Here is a 15,433-nt window from a genome sequence, read left to right as displayed (position 1 = left end):
TTCCTACTGAATTCAGTGGAAAGTGTTTTTTTGTTTGCTTGTTTGAAGTTTGTGCAAAGTTTTCTGATTTGACAAGTTGTGTCATAGGAGAGCATTAAATAAGAACATAACTGTAACAAAGCTAGTCTTGAACCTAAGCCTTTACAGACTCAAGCTAGTGCTCACAACACCAACTAACTCTCAAATATCTACAAATGATGGTGTTATTTCCTTTTACTGTCTTTTCAATAGTTTATCACTGATCAAAACAAATTGATTCTGTATGGAAGATAAACATGTACAGTCTTATTCTCCTCCAATTACACAATATGTGAAAAAATATGATTTCATTAAATTGTGTATATTGCCCTAAAGGTGGCCATCTGTAAAATAAAATCCCTATCCTAAGAACATTACGAGTTAAACTGGGAGGGGAAGAAATTAGTGTTGTGACCTAAAAGGGGAAGGAACAATCACAGAGTCATAGACTTTAAGGTCAGAAGGGACCATCATGATCATCTAGTCTGACCTCCTGCATATTGCAGGACAAAGAACCTCACCCACCCACTCCTATTATAGACCCCCTAACCTCTGACCAAGTTACTGAAGTCATGATTTAAAGACTTCAAGTTACAGAGAATCCACCATTTACACTAGTTTAAACCTACAAATGATCCATGCCCCATGCTGCAGAGGAAGGCAAAAAATCCCTACAGTCTCTGCTAATCTGACCTGGAGGGAAATTCCTTTCCGACCCCAAATATGGTGACCAGTTAGACCCTGAGCATGTGGGCAAGACCCATCAGCCAGACACCCAGGAAAGAATTCTCTGTAGTAACTCAGAGCCCTCCCCATCTAGTGTCCCATCACTGGCTGTTGGGGATATTTGCTGCTAGCAGTTTCAGATCAGCTACATGCCATTGTAGGCAGTCTCATCATACCATCCACTCCATAAACTTATAAACCTCAGTCTTGACGCCAGTTACGGTTTTGCCCCCACTACTCCCCTTGGAAGGCTGTTCAGAATTTCACTCCTCTGATGGTTAGAAACCTTCGTCTAATTTCAATCCACTTGCTGATGGCCAGTTTATATCCATTTGTTCTTGTGTCCACATTGGTACTTACCTTAAATAATTCCTCTCCCTCCCTGGTATTTATCCCGCTGATTTATTTATAGAGAGCAATCATATCTCCCCTCAGCCTTCTTTTGGTTAGGCTAAACAAGCCAAGCTCTTTGAGTCTCCTCTCATAAGGTAGGTTTTCCGTGCCTCAGACCATCTTAGTAGCCCTTCTCTGCACCTGTTCCAGTTTGCATTCATCTTTCTTAAACCTGGAAGACCACAATTGCACACAGTATTCCAGATAAGGTCTCACCAATGCCTTGTATAATGGTACTAACACTTTCCTGTCTCTATTGGAAATACCTTGCCTGACACATGTTAGGACTGCATTAGCCTTAAACACAGCCTCATTACATCTTCCTGTGATCAACCAATACACCCAGGTCTTGCTCCTCCTTTGTCACTTCCAATTGAAATATCCCCATTTTATAGCAAAAATTCTCATTGTTAGTCCTTAAGTGCATGACCTTGCACACTGCACTATTAAATTTCATCCCATTTCTGCCACTCCAGTTTACAAGGTCATCCAGATTATTTTGTATGATATTCTGGCCCTCCTCCGTATTGGCAATACTGCCCAACGTTGTGTCATCCAGAAATTTTATTAGCACATTCCCACTTTCTGTGACAAGGTCAGTAATAAAAATGTTAAATAAGATTGGTCCCAAGACCAATCCTTCAGGAACTCCACTAGTAACCTCCTTCCAGCCTGACAGTTCACTTTTCATTATGAACCATTGTAGTTTCCCCTTTAACCAGTTCCTTATCCACCTTTCAATTCTCATATTAATCCCTACCTTGTCCAATTTAAATAATTATTTCCCATGTGGAACTCCATCAAATGCCTTACTAAAATGCAGGTACACCTCTACCCCGATATAATGTGAATTCGGATATAACATGGTAAAGCAGCGCTCCGGGGAGCAGGGCTGCTTTACCTCATTATATCCGAATTCATGTTACCACAAGCAGTTCCTCTGCCCCCCCGCCCCCCCAGCTCACCTCTGCTCCGCCTCCTTCCCTGAGCACGCCGCCACTGCTCCACTTCTCCGCTTCTCCTTTCTTCCTTCCAGGCTTCCCGCACCAAACAGCTGATTGGCGCAGCAAGGCTGGAAGGGAGGGAGGGAGAAGCGGAGCAGCTGCGGCGCTCTCAGAGGCGGAGGCAGAGCAGAGGTGAGCTGGGGCGGGGAGCGGTTCCTCTCCCTACCCCGATATAACACGGTCTCACCTAAAAGACAGTAAGATATTTTGGTTCCCGAGGACCACGTTATATCGGGGTACAGGTGTATCTTAGATCTACAACATTTCCTTTGCCTAAAAAATCAGATATCTTCTCAGAGAAGATCAGGTTGGTCTGGCATAATCTAGCTTTTGTAAAACCATGTTGTATTTTATCCCATTTACCATTCAAATCTATGTCGTTAACTACTTTCTCTTTCAAAATTTGTTCCAAGGCCTTGCATAAAATTGTCAAATTAACAGGCCTGTAGTTTCCCAGATCACTTTTCTTCTCCTTTAAATATAGGAATGATATTAGCATTTTCTCTAGTCATATAGTACGACCGTGTTTACAGATTCATTAAAAATCCTTGCTATTGGGCTTGCAATATCATGTGCCAGTTCCTTTAATATTCTTGGATGGAGATTATCCAGGACGCCCCCGATTCATTCCCATTAAGCTGTTTACGTTTGACTTCCACCTCGGAGGTGGAGATTTCTACCTCCATATCCTTGTTCCCATTAGCCACCCTGCCACTACTTCATAGCACTTCATTAGCCTCATTAAAAACTGAGGCAAGGAATTTGTTTAGGTGGTGGGCCATGCCTAGATTATCTTTTATCTCCACCCCATCCTTAGTGGTTAGCAGCGCCACTTCTTCTTTCCTTGTTTTCTTCTTATTTATACGGCTATAGAAGCCTTTACTATTGGCTTTAAATTCCCTTTACAAGGTCCAACTCTGCTTGGCTATTGGCATTTCTCACTTTATCCCCACACTTTCTCAGGTTTTGAGAAAGCATCCGGGGAGATGGGACAACAATCTCGATTATAATAATCTGAATAACCATGCTGAGAAACTTCTTTGGTCCTTCTATGTTTTGCTTTACAAAACTATCTTGTCAGGCATAGGGATGACAATGGGGAATGCTGAAGTGGAGATTAATTGCATATTACTAGCTGAAAAAAGTGAATTTTGAAGAAAAATCTGAAGGAGTAAGTGAAGTCACTAGGTGCACAAGTTCAGGGAGGCTGTTTGAGGGATACAAAATGGCATGAAAAAGAATTTAGAACTGCAGGAGGAAAAAGCAGCCAAAAGATGCATGACGGTGAGTAGAGTTGAAGTGAAGCGTCTAGGGCTGAATAGTAGGAAACCAAAGCAAATTTGTAGGCAGTGTTGAAGCAAGAAGAAGCTGAAGATGAAGAACCTGAATGAGACATGGAAGAAGACAGAAAGCCTCTAGAGCGTATTGAAGAAGGGAGTCACACAGAGTCATATCAGCTGGTGAGGAAGATTATTTTTACTGAGACCAGGTGGGTGCGGTAATATTTTTTTATTGGACCAACTTCTGTTGGTGAGAGACAAGCTTTTGAGCTATATAGACCCTTCTTCAGGTCTGAGAAAGGTCCTGAGGCCAGGTCTACGCTACTCATTTATTTCAGTATAACTACATCACCCAGGGGTGTGAAAAAGCCACTTGCTATATATCAGAAGGACAGAACTGGTTGTGATGGTGGGGGAGTGGCACTATATGTGAAAGAAAGTGTAGAATCAAATGACAGAATCTCATAATTCCATGCTCGAATAATAAAAATATAGCAGTGGGATATATTACCTACCATCTGACCAGGATGGTGATAGTGACTGTGAAATGCTCAGGGAGATTAGAAAGGCTATGAAAAAATACAAAAACACTCAATAATAATGGGGGATTTCAACTATCCCCATATTGACTGAGTACATGTCACCTCAGGATGGGACGCAGACAAAGTTTCTTGACACCCTGAATGACTGCTTCTTGCTAGTCCTGGAACCCACAAGAGGAGAGACAATTCTTGATTTAGTCCTAAGTGGAGCACAGCTTCTGGTCCACCATCTGAACTGCTTGGTAGTAGTAACCATAACATAATTAAATTTAACATCCCTATGGCGGGGAAAACACCACAGCAGCCAAACACTGTGGCATTTAACTTCAGAAAGGGGAACGACACAAAAATGAGGAAGTTAGTTAAACAGAAATTAAAAGGTACAGTGCCAAAAGTGAAACCCCTGTAAGCTGCATGGAAACTTTTCAAAGACACCATAAAAGAGGCTCAACTTAAATGTATACCCCAAATTAAAAAACATAGTAAGAGAACCAAAAAAGTGACACCATGGCTAAGCAACAAAGTAAAAGAAGCAGTGAGAGACAAAAAGGCATCCTTTAAAAAGTAGAAGTTAAATCCTAGGAAGGAAAATAGAAAGAAGCATAAACCCTAGCAAATAAAGTATAAAAATATAATTAGGAAGGTCAAAAAAGAATTTGAAGAACAGCTAGCCAAAGACTCAAAAAGTAATAGCAAATTTTTTTTTAAGTACATCAGAAGCAAGAAGCCTGCTAAACAACCAGTGGGCCCACTGGACGATTGAGATTCTAAAGGAGCACTCATGAATAAGACTATTGCAGAGAAACTAAATGAATTCTTTACATCAGCCTTCATGGCTGAGGATGTGAGGGAGATTCCCAAACCTCAGCCATTCTTTTTGGGTGACAAATCTGAAGAACTGTCCCAGATTGAGGTGTCATCAGAGGATGTTTTGGAACAAACTGATAAATTAAACAGTAATAAGTTACCAGGACCAGATGGTATTCACCCAAAAGTTCTGAAGGAACTCAAATGTGAAATTGCAGCACTGCTAACTGTGGTTTGTAACCTATCATTTAAATCAGCTTCTGAACCAACTGATTGGAGGATAACTAATGACAATCCAATTTTTTAAATGGGCTCCAGAGGTGATCCCGACAATTACAGGCTGATAAGCCTGACTTCAGTACCAGGCAAACTGGTTGGAACTATAGTAAAGAACAATATTTTCAGATTTCAGACACATAGATGAACATAATTTGTTGGGGAAGAGTCAACATGTTTTTGTAAAGGGAAATCATACCTCCCCTATCTACTAGAATTCTTTGAGGGGGGTTAACAAGCATGGGGGAAATCCAGTGGATATAGTGTACTTAGATTTTCAGAAAGCCTTTGACAAGGTCCCTCACCAAAAGCTCTTAAGCAAAGTAAGCTGTCATGGGATAAGAGGAAAGGTCCTCTCATGGATTGGTAACTGGTTAAAAGATAGGAAATAAATGGTCAGTTGTAAGAATGGAGAGAAGTAGATAATGGTGTTCCCCAAGGGTCTGTATGGGGACCAGTCCTATTCAACATATTCATAAATGATCTGAAAAAGGGGGTAAACAGTGAGGTGGCAAAATTTGCAGAGGATACAAAACTACTCAAGACAGTTAAGTAGATTACGAAGAGCTACAAAGGGATCTTACAAAACTGGGTGATTTGGCAATAAAATGGCAGATGAAATTCAATATATGGTGTCATTAGAAATTCAATGTATGGTGCCATTAGAAAGCTTGTAATCCACTAAGTGTGTTCACCCTATTTGTTTGCATGTATTATTTCTATATCTGGAGTTAGGAGAATAAGATAAATTTGAATCACTGATGTAATCATATTAAGTGGAGGCCATTAAGGGTGCTTCAGAAACAATCAGTTGTAAATGGCCTTAGTTACTTGAAAGCCTTCCTGTGTACGTGTGGGCCACCCCACTGGAAATGGAAACTAGGGGTCTGACAGTGACATGTGACCATGTCACCTGATAATGAAATCCATCTTAAAACTGGTACTTTTCCATTTAGAAGGAGGGGTGGGGACCCAGAGACAAAAGATTCTCGCCTTGTACCAAAGCTATGAAAGGGGGTAGAGCAGGACAAAAGGGGCTGCCAGTCATGAGAAAACCCCTTCTTACCACCTGAGATGTCTGCTGGATCTAACAACGACTGTACAGATGCTCCCCGGGTTACACAAGACCCGACTTATCAAATTTGCACTTACGGAAAAAGTTCCATAAGCCAGAAATAGGATTTTCAAGTTGTGGAAATTTTTGTGTAATATACAGGTATACGTTTCCAACTTACGCAAAATTCGAGTTACACAAGGCTTTCTGGAATGGAACAATTGCGTAAATCGGGGGGGCATCTGTACCAGGGAAAGGATTGGGCCCGGACCAGGAAGGAGTCTGATTCTCAAACTGGGGGTCGAGACCCCACAGGGGGTCACGAGGTTATTACATGGGGGGGTCACGAGCTGTCAGCCTCCACCCTAAACCCCACTTTGCCTCCAGCATTTATAATGGTGTTAAATATATAAAAAAGTGTTTTTAATGTGTGTGTGGGGGGGAAATCGCACTCAGAGGCTTTCTATGTGAAAGGGGTCACCAGTACAAAAGTTTGAGGATCACTGGTCTAGTCTGTGAAAGAAGCTTATTGGAACATCTCTGAGGGTAAGATATTACCTGTAATCAATTTCTTAATGTATTAGGCTTAGACTTGTGTGTTTTTGCTTTATTTTGCGTGGTGATTTACTTTGTTCTGTCTGTTATTATTTGAAACCACTTAAATCCTACTTTTTACACTTAATAAAATCACTTTTGTTTATTAATAAACCCAGAGTTAAGTGATTAATATTGGGGGGAGCAAACAGCTGTGCATCTCTCTCAATCAGTGTTCTAGAGGGCAAACAATTTATGAATTTACCCTGTATAAGCTTTATACGGAGTAAAACGGATTTATTTAGGGTTTGGATCCCATTGGGGGCTGGGTTTCAGGGTTCTGGAGACAGGTAACTTGCTGAGCTGTTTTTAGTTAAAGTCTGCAGCTCTGGGGGTGTGGCCCAGACCTGGGTTTGTGTTGCAGAAGGTTAGTGTGTCTGGCTCAACAAGGCAGGGTTCTGGAATCCCAAGGTGGCAGGGAAAACGGGCTCAGAGGTAATTTCAGCACATCAAGTGACAGTCCCAAGGGGATCTCAGTGACCGAACTCATCACAAGGTCCATCAATGGCTATTAGCCAGGATGGGCAGGGATGGTTTCCCTAGCCTGTTTGCCAGAAGCTGGGAATGGGCGACAGGGGATGGATCACTTGATGATTACCTGTTCTGTTCATTCCCTCTGGGGCACCTGGCATTGGCCACTTTCATAAGGTGGGATACTGGGCTTGATGGACCTTTGGTCTGACCCAGCATGGCCATTCTTATGTTCTGTACTGACCTTAATGCCCCATGTAGACAGTGCTATGTCCGTGGGAGAGCTAAGCCAACAGGAGAGCATTAGCATAGCTATGGAGCTCAGGGATTTTTCATACCCCACAGGGCCACAGCTATGACAACCTCAATTTTAAGTGGAGATCAGACCATAGCTGTCTACGAACTCATGAAGACAGAACAACACAGACTGATATTCAGAAGTTGCTCTTTGCTTTCGTTAGAGCTAGGAATTTTATTTTAAATGTCAGATTGAATTCTACAAGAATAAATCCCACCAATAATGAGGTAAAGTCCTGTTTCCTCTTTTCCCCCTTGCTTCCCCCCCGCAACCTTTTCCAACCGTTAAGGTCCTTTCTTACCCCCCTACAGCCCCTCCCCCCCACCCCCCACTTCTTTTGTAAGTTCTAAGAGGAAGAACTTGGCAAGAGCCCAGATGTGCATGGTGGAAAGAAACAGAGTCAAATACAACACTAAGGGCTTGTCTACACTGGCACTTTACAGCGCTGCAACTTTCTCGCTCAGGGCTGTTAAAGAACACCCCCTGAGTGCAGCAAGTTTCAGTGCTGTAAAGCGCCAGTACAGACAGTGCCCCAGTGCTGGGAGCGGCTCCCAGCACGGATAGCTACTCCCCTCATGGAGGTGCGCCGTGACCACGCAAGCCACGTTAAAGCGATGCTGCGGCAGTGCTGTAACGTTGCCAGTATAGACTAGCCCTAAATTAAAAGGAGTACTTGTGGCACCTTAGAGACTAACCAATTTATTTGAGCATAAGCTTTTTTTTTTCATCATCCGATGAAGTGAGCTGTAGCTCACGAAAGCTTATGCTCAAATAAATTGGTTAGTCTCTAAGGTGCCACAAGTACTCCTTTTCTTTTTGCGAATACAGACTAACACGGCTGTTACTCTGAAACCTAGCCCTAAATTAGTAATTCTGGGCAACAGGTAAGATAGTTAAATCCTTAACTGTGAAAGGAGGGACTGGAGAAGAATTAAGGAGAAAGGTGAGAAGTTCAGGTTTGCCTCCTCTTGATCATGAATTTGAGCTGGTGAAAGGAAATCCAGGAAGAGATACCAGAGTTGAAGATGAGAGGCTGAACAGCTAGGGAGAGAAGTGGATTTTGGAGTTGACAGCAGAGAACAGGCAACCACAATCATGATATCACTGAGGGACAGAATATGTTAAATCTCTAAATCCTTTATTACTCATAAAGAGTCAGAGCTGCACTGTTTTTAGTGGGGCCAAGCCCAGTTAAGCTTAAAAAGATGTTTTCCTTAATTAAAACCAGTTTCCAAACCACCTCACCTCTCCCACAGTTATTCAATGAGTAACAAAGATCCAAGTTTCAGAGACTTCCTCAGACAGTATGTGCTTCTGTAATACATTCCACATCAGAAAAACAGTCCCCACTTACTCTCTGCACATGGAGACCTGGACCCAGATTTTAATGCAAATTGTTATTGCTAAATGACTCTCCCTTGGATTGTGTTTTACAAAAACCTTTTAAAGTGTTTCCTACACCATAACACATTTTGAGTCTCAAAACTGAGTAATGTGCCAAAGGGATGGCATATGGGAGCTCCAAGAGGGGAAATATATATAATATATATAATGGGATTAAGCATACTAAACAGAAAAGAAAAGAGAACAGGAGTACTTGTGGCACCTTAGAGACTAACAAATTTATTAGAGCATAAGCTTTCGTGGGCTACAGCCCACTTCATCGGATGCATAGAATGGAACATATAGTAAGAAGATATCTATAGATATGGTTAGTCTCTAAGGCACCACAAGTAGTACTCCTGTTCTTTTTGCAGATACAGACTAACACGGCTGCTACTCTGAAACCTGTCAGAAAAGAAAAGGTATACAAAGCTTGAGAATCAAAGGCCACTAGATTGATGCAAAACTTCAGCTTCAAAAGGCTAGCGAATGCATATCAGAAATCCAGTTTCAGAAAACATATGCATTTTCTATACATGGTCTTTCCACAAATAGGCTAAAGGCAAAGAAGTTCTTAGTATTACTGTTGGGATAGTACTCTGGACAATTTTCAGAGTAGCAGCCACGTTAGTCTGTATCCGCAAAAAGAAAAGGAGTACTTGTGGCACCTTAGAGACTAACAAAGGTGCCACAAGTACTCCTTTTCTTTCTAATCTTGACAATGTAAACCCACACACCATGTCTTTTTGAATCTGTAGCTAGACTGAAATAATAGTACAGAGTGAAGCATATACTTCCCCTATCTTAAGGAGGTGCTATGGTTGCATTTTAATAATTATCACAAACTCCAACATTAATTATTTAACTGCTGGCTGTTAGTGAGTTTTCCTAAGAAAGATGTATGGTTACTCCTGTCATGTGCTGATGATGTTCCATGGCAATAAGATTGCAAGTTTTGAATGTAACTATATACTCTTTTGATTGTGCAGGAAATTAAAATGTTAGCCACTTAAAAATTAGGACAAGCAGGTGAGTATACCATCTGTAATAAAGTTTTATTTGAAGCGTGCTTGCACGGTCTCGTGGGGTTTCTACAGAACTTGTTGCAGTAATAATGAAGGCAGTTCTGTTTAATAAGCAAATACACAATTGGATCCATCTGTATACAATGCTGTATAAACTGCATCAAGGCTATCAGCATAGTGCATGAAAGTTAATAGCATGGAGACTGTGTTCTTTACAAAGATGGTCACTGCACAAGTACTGTACCTTTCGAATGTTCCTCTCTGTGCTTTATAACGTATATCCTCTATCATTCTGTAAAATCAGAGCCAGGCAAAACAGAAAACCTTTGCAGAAATTAACTCTGCACATTACCTACAACTTGTTGAGGTCTTTCTTCCTTGTTTATTTAGCTTTAGAATAGAGCTAATTAACCAAAGATTAACAAATCATCGTAGTTACTGTAAGATTGATTACCGCTTTAATCCTGTGGATACTCAGACACACAGATAAATCAGGCATGGATTAACCAGGTCAAACTATATACAGCCCTGAGACCAGCTAAGAAACCATAATTCATGGTTAGATTGGCAGGGTTAAGTCTCCCAGCTGCCACAGATAAAGCAAATTGATGAAGTAAGGAGGATCTGACTCAAAGGAGGAAATCCCCTCCCGCAAAACGGCCAAGGGGCAGCATTGGCTGGTAGCCCCATTTTCTTAGCCTTGTCCTCGTGGAGTTCAATGTTATCTTTTGCTCTGGCAAACCAGAGAAGGGATCCCGATTCCGACCCACCACCGGTACCTACGGGTTTGGGAGTTTTCGCAGCTGGGGCGCTAACGGGGCCCCATTCTCTAGCCTTAGATCAACGGCACTAGGTCCTGCTCCTGCTGAGAGGAGCTTGCAGAGTCTGCTGCCTTGCACACCCCCCGCCCCCCCCCGCACACGTGGGTTAGCAAGCCAAGGAGCAAAGGGGAAGCCACTAGGGGAAGAAGAGGGAGCAGAAGAAAAACCTCATACTAACCCCCCCCCCCCCAAACACACACAACAAAACACCTGGGCACAGAAGTCAGCGTCGGGGACCAGACTGGGACAAGAGCCTGAGCCTTGTGTGGCTGGGACAGGCCCCCTCAGAGCTGGCTCTGCTGCCCCCCCCCGGCAGTGCCCCCTGCTAGCTCCCCGCGGAGGAAGGGGGGGACTCACCCAGCTTCTCCGCCTGCAGCCACGGCGGGGCAGAGAATCCGAGCAGCAGCGCCAGGAGCGCGGAGCGGGCAGCCCGCAGCCCCCCGCTGCAGCCCATGGCTCTGCCTCCCGAGGGGAGGGCGGGGGGCAACTTTCCCCACTCGCGGCTGCTGCTCCTTCGCCGCCGGGGGCTGCGCTGCCGCCGAGAGGCTCCTGCCAACCCCGCAGCCGGTGTCTGCGTGTGGCGGGCTCACCCGCCTGGCCCCTGCCCCCGAGGGGCGCTGGGCGAGCGAGGGGCTGCGGTGCGACAGGCGGCTGCTCCCTCCTGCCCCGCCGCCCGCGTCTCTCTCTCTCTCGAGAGCGGCGGCAGCTCCGCATCTCTCCTCCCCCTACCCAGGAGCTGGGGGTGGGGAAAGGAAACCAGAGGCCGGGAAGCACCACGGTTCCCATTGGACAGGGCTGCGGGGCGGCCCCCAGCCTCGCCTCCCCTCCCCTCTTCCCCCCGCAGAGGTGCAGGCCAGGGTCCAGCGGGTACAAGTGCCTCTCCCTCGGCTGCTGGAGTTGCAGCTGCGGGTCCTTCCTATCGCTTGTGGCGGTGCCCTGCTTGCAGCCCAGCTCATTGCCCGGGACCGTGCAGCTCCCTGGCCATGCTGCGCCTAGTGACCTCCGAGGCCGGCAGGCGCTGCTGGTGGTACAGCCGGGCCAGCCCCAGGAGCCTGGCGGCGTTTGGATCCCGGCGGACCTGGGTGGGGTCATGGCTTCAGAGCGTAGCTCCGGGTTGGGAGGGGTAAGTTAGGGCTGTTGTTTGGGCCCCGCAAATGAGAATGAAAGTCCTGAAACTTCCAAGGCATTGCAGGTGCTATGAGGGTGATCAGACAGCAAGTGTGAAAAGTCGGGACACGGGATGGGTGTAATAGGAGCCTATATAAGAAAAAGCCCCAAATAGCACCGTTACTTGCAGCCGGAGTTAGAGTGACCTTTCTGCTACTGCCCTGCAGAACTCAAAGGGTTTAGTTTGGGGGGGTTCATACAAACTTTTTTTCCTCAATTTGCATCAGCCTGGGTTTGCCCTTTCAGAGTTTCTCTGGGTCTGGGAGTCTGAATCAACCTGAACATTCAGATGAAACCATGTTTTGCCTGGTTTAGTGTAGTAACCGTGCAAAGCCACTGAAGATTGGTTTGCAATATCACCACCTCCAAATGTACAAAACATCAGAGGCATGCTCTCCTAAAATCATGAGATCAGTCTAAATAGTATAAACATACATACACACATACTTTGGTTTTTCTTATTTTCTGCTTGTTGAGCCTTTACGGTGCACACGAGTCACATTTTCAAGCTTTCCTCTGCAACTATGGGGGCTAAAATTAAAGGTGTTCAGAAATGAAAACTGACATTGTCACGTCACTACTTGTCTCGTGGAGCTGGGGCTTTAAGTACAACACCAAATATTGCGAGAGTTGCAATAAAATCATTAGTGGACAAAACTGAGATTGTGTAACCCTTACCCTTGTGAACAGTAATTCTGTTTACTTCAATGGGGCTGATTGTGTGAATAAGTGAGTAAGGTTTACACAACATAGTCTTGAATTAGCCTGGTTTTTCTACTAGAAAACATAAATTGACCCACGTTCACCAGCAGGTTCACAAACCTGGCCTTGAGTTTCTAGTTTCTAAAACCTGAAACCAAGCCCTTGTCTTCACTAGGTAAAAAGGTGTCTTTTTAACTCCTATTAGCTAACATGTTGAAATCCTAGACTGAGGTTTTCATCTCCAGCTCCTTTGTAATATAGAAAAGCCAGAGTGGCATAAGGGTTGGCTTGAGCTAGTACAGTATGCTAAAAATAAAAGTATGGACAAAGCAGCTCCAGCAGAGACAGGGGCTAGCCAGCCAAGCTCAGACCCAGGGGCTGGGTACGCTTGAGAGCCTGAGCTGCAACATCCATAGTATTTTTAGTGTGATTGCTCAAGCTGAGCTAGGGCGAGTTTGTCTACCTAGGCTGGGAAGATCACTGCAAGCTTTAACAGACATACCCTAAAGAGGCCCTAAAAAAGGGGCTCCAGTTGTGGGAGGATTCCCTCAGCGCAGACGCTGGGAACCTGTTGCTTAACAGACCTCTTGCCAAATATGTATTGGGATCAGGGCTTTAATGTGCAATGTTATGGCTCGTGAAGATTTTGGGGAGTGCTGCGCCAGCCCCAGGATACCACAGTAATTTACAAAGGCCCCAGGGTGGTCTTCTCTAAATTATGCAGGGATCCCAGAGCAGCCAAGAATTGGGAGGGCACAAAGGTTATAATATCTTATAATAATAAACCATATCTTATAATAAAGGCTTTTCATGACAGGGCTGCTATTATTTTGGTAAATTTAAAGGTAGCATTTTGGAAATAATTGTACTTAACTAACTTGTGTGCTAACCAACTTTGATAAGCATTTGTTTCAATAGGGATATTCTATAAATGTTGTTGTCTTTTGGTTTTAACTATGCAAAATAATTGCATCCAAGACATGTTTACTAAGCGTGTTTGCACAGTGTAATTGATAAGATAAATTATCCTTGTTGGATACATTGAACACAGGTTTTTGGTTTGGGGTTTTTAATCGCTATCCTGGGAATGAGCACTTGAGATCTAGCTTGAAATATCATTGTGGGGAAGCAGTATAAGGTAGAACGTTTATTACTACACCAATTTAATAGTCAAACTAATTCTCATTAGATTTCATCAGTGCAATGCCAGATGATTTCTCACTAAACCAGCTAACTTGTTAGGGACTAACCTGTGGAGCCTGTTGTCATTGAGTCTGTCAAGTCTAGTCTTTCATAGACAACTTGCAAAAAAAAAAAAAAGGGGGGGGGGTATTTCTGTGTAAACAGACCTGTTTCTGTTCTCATCAGTTTTCCCACCATACGTCAGAAGTAACTCCACAGAATTCAGTGGCGTTCTGTTGAAGTAACCTTGATGTAAGGGAGAGGAAAATCAAGTCAAGACTGGATTTAAAAAAAAATTGATACAATATTGGTAGGAATATGTGACCAGATAAACTTCAATACCAATATTGCATCAACACTTGCAAATTAGATTGTACATAATGGAAAAAAGTGGGGGGAGATGGAATAAGCAGAAACACACAAAGTTTAGAGGAGAATATTTCTCCTTTGAAAGAGTTGCAGAGATAGGAGACAGAGTTATAGAAGAAATAACACTGTTATAAATGATTCAGGAAAATGACTGAGACACTTGTCAAGAATGGACCCAGAAAAGATACCATACATGTCAATACGTACCAGAGTGCAAGGAACTAGATACAGAGGAAGACTAGGGATAGACATGGTGAAGAATGACAAAAAACAAAAAGGTTTAAAGATGAACAAGCTGTGAAGCAGATACAAGATAGAAAGTGTGGACAGATTTTCTTTGGTTTCATCATAGCTATTGAGATGACAGCCAGGAATCAAAGAAGAAGAATACAGTCGCTAGTAAGGTTATTATTATTAGTGTCCTGGAACAGCTGAGTGGACCATGAAAACCAATGCAATATGCAAATATGTATTAAAAATATACTGATTAATATTATATCACTTCAGTTCTAGAAAGCTGCTTTTAAAAATAAGGTGAGATTGGTCTTAACATTTAATTATCTTTTAGAATCCTAGTGGTTAGAGATGGAAAAGACTGGCTAAATCATTGAGTTCAGGCCAAGATACAGTCCACCAAAGGAGGTATTAAAATGTCACTCCGTGTCCTTTGTTAGAACACCCTGATGTCCAACGGAAGTCTTTTGTTTCCATGCCATATCTAGGCAGTGCCAAAATAAATTGGGTCCTGAGATCCCTGTGCTTTCTAGTAGGCACCGGTAAACCAAAAACGTGTTATGGTATTTTTATTACAACACAGACTTTGTCACTAACGTTCTCAGCAGAGCCTGTGCTGTTTGATTAGTTGTGACAAAGTGAAACAGCAGGCTAGAAAGCTTTAAGGGATTCCTGTGTATCACATGGCTGTACAGAATATATAAGGAAGAGGAAGCTGGGGAAGAGGATAGCGGGAAAGGGTGTGTTCTCTTTTTTGTTGGGTGGTGGAGGCGGCAAGGTGATAGTGTCTGGGGGGTTGTAGCCAATAGTAGAGTTCACTTTGTGTTCTTTATGACTCTTGTATTCCAACAGTAAGTCGTGCTTTGCTGAAGAAAAGGCCTTAAAAGGACTTGGGTGTGGTATCTGCTTCCCTTCCTGGGCTGGTGAAACAGCCAGCCAGCTTACAGCAGTGTATGGCTGGAAAGAAAGGACCCTCTGCAAGGGCAGGTGAACAGCCTTTTCCTTCTCATGCTCCAGAGGCCTCAATTGGAGCTGCTTCTATCCGGGGCCGTGTATTCTCTGGGTCAAACTGGACCTAAACTCTGCA

At 43.6% G+C, this 15,433-nt stretch overlaps 1 protein-coding gene across 3 annotated transcripts in view; it reads right to left on the bottom strand.

The window, feature by feature from the left end:
- The window catches only part of DCBLD1 (discoidin, CUB and LCCL domain containing 1), an 83,427-nt gene extending 72,010 nt beyond the window's left edge, over positions 1-11,417 (bottom strand). For 2 of the 3 annotated variants that reach the window (XM_037894688.2, XM_037894689.2), the window contains exon 1: positions 11,050-11,386. In XM_037894688.2, coding sequence (XP_037750616.1) covers positions 11,050-11,146 — 97 coding nt within the window. In that variant the 5' untranslated portion in view covers positions 11,147-11,386. Of the gene's footprint in view, positions 1-11,049 lie in introns of all 3 variants that reach the window. The other variant, XM_037894687.2, reaches the window with a different exon arrangement.
- Positions 11,418-15,433: the final 4,016 nt, after the last annotated feature.

Source organism: Chelonia mydas, chromosome 3, assembly GCF_015237465.2.
Source record: "Chelonia mydas isolate rCheMyd1 chromosome 3, rCheMyd1.pri.v2, whole genome shotgun sequence".
Taxonomy (NCBI): Eukaryota; Metazoa; Chordata; order Testudines; family Cheloniidae; genus Chelonia; species Chelonia mydas.
Note: the sequence above shows the minus strand (reverse complement) of the source record. Positions and strands in the feature narration are given on the sequence as shown.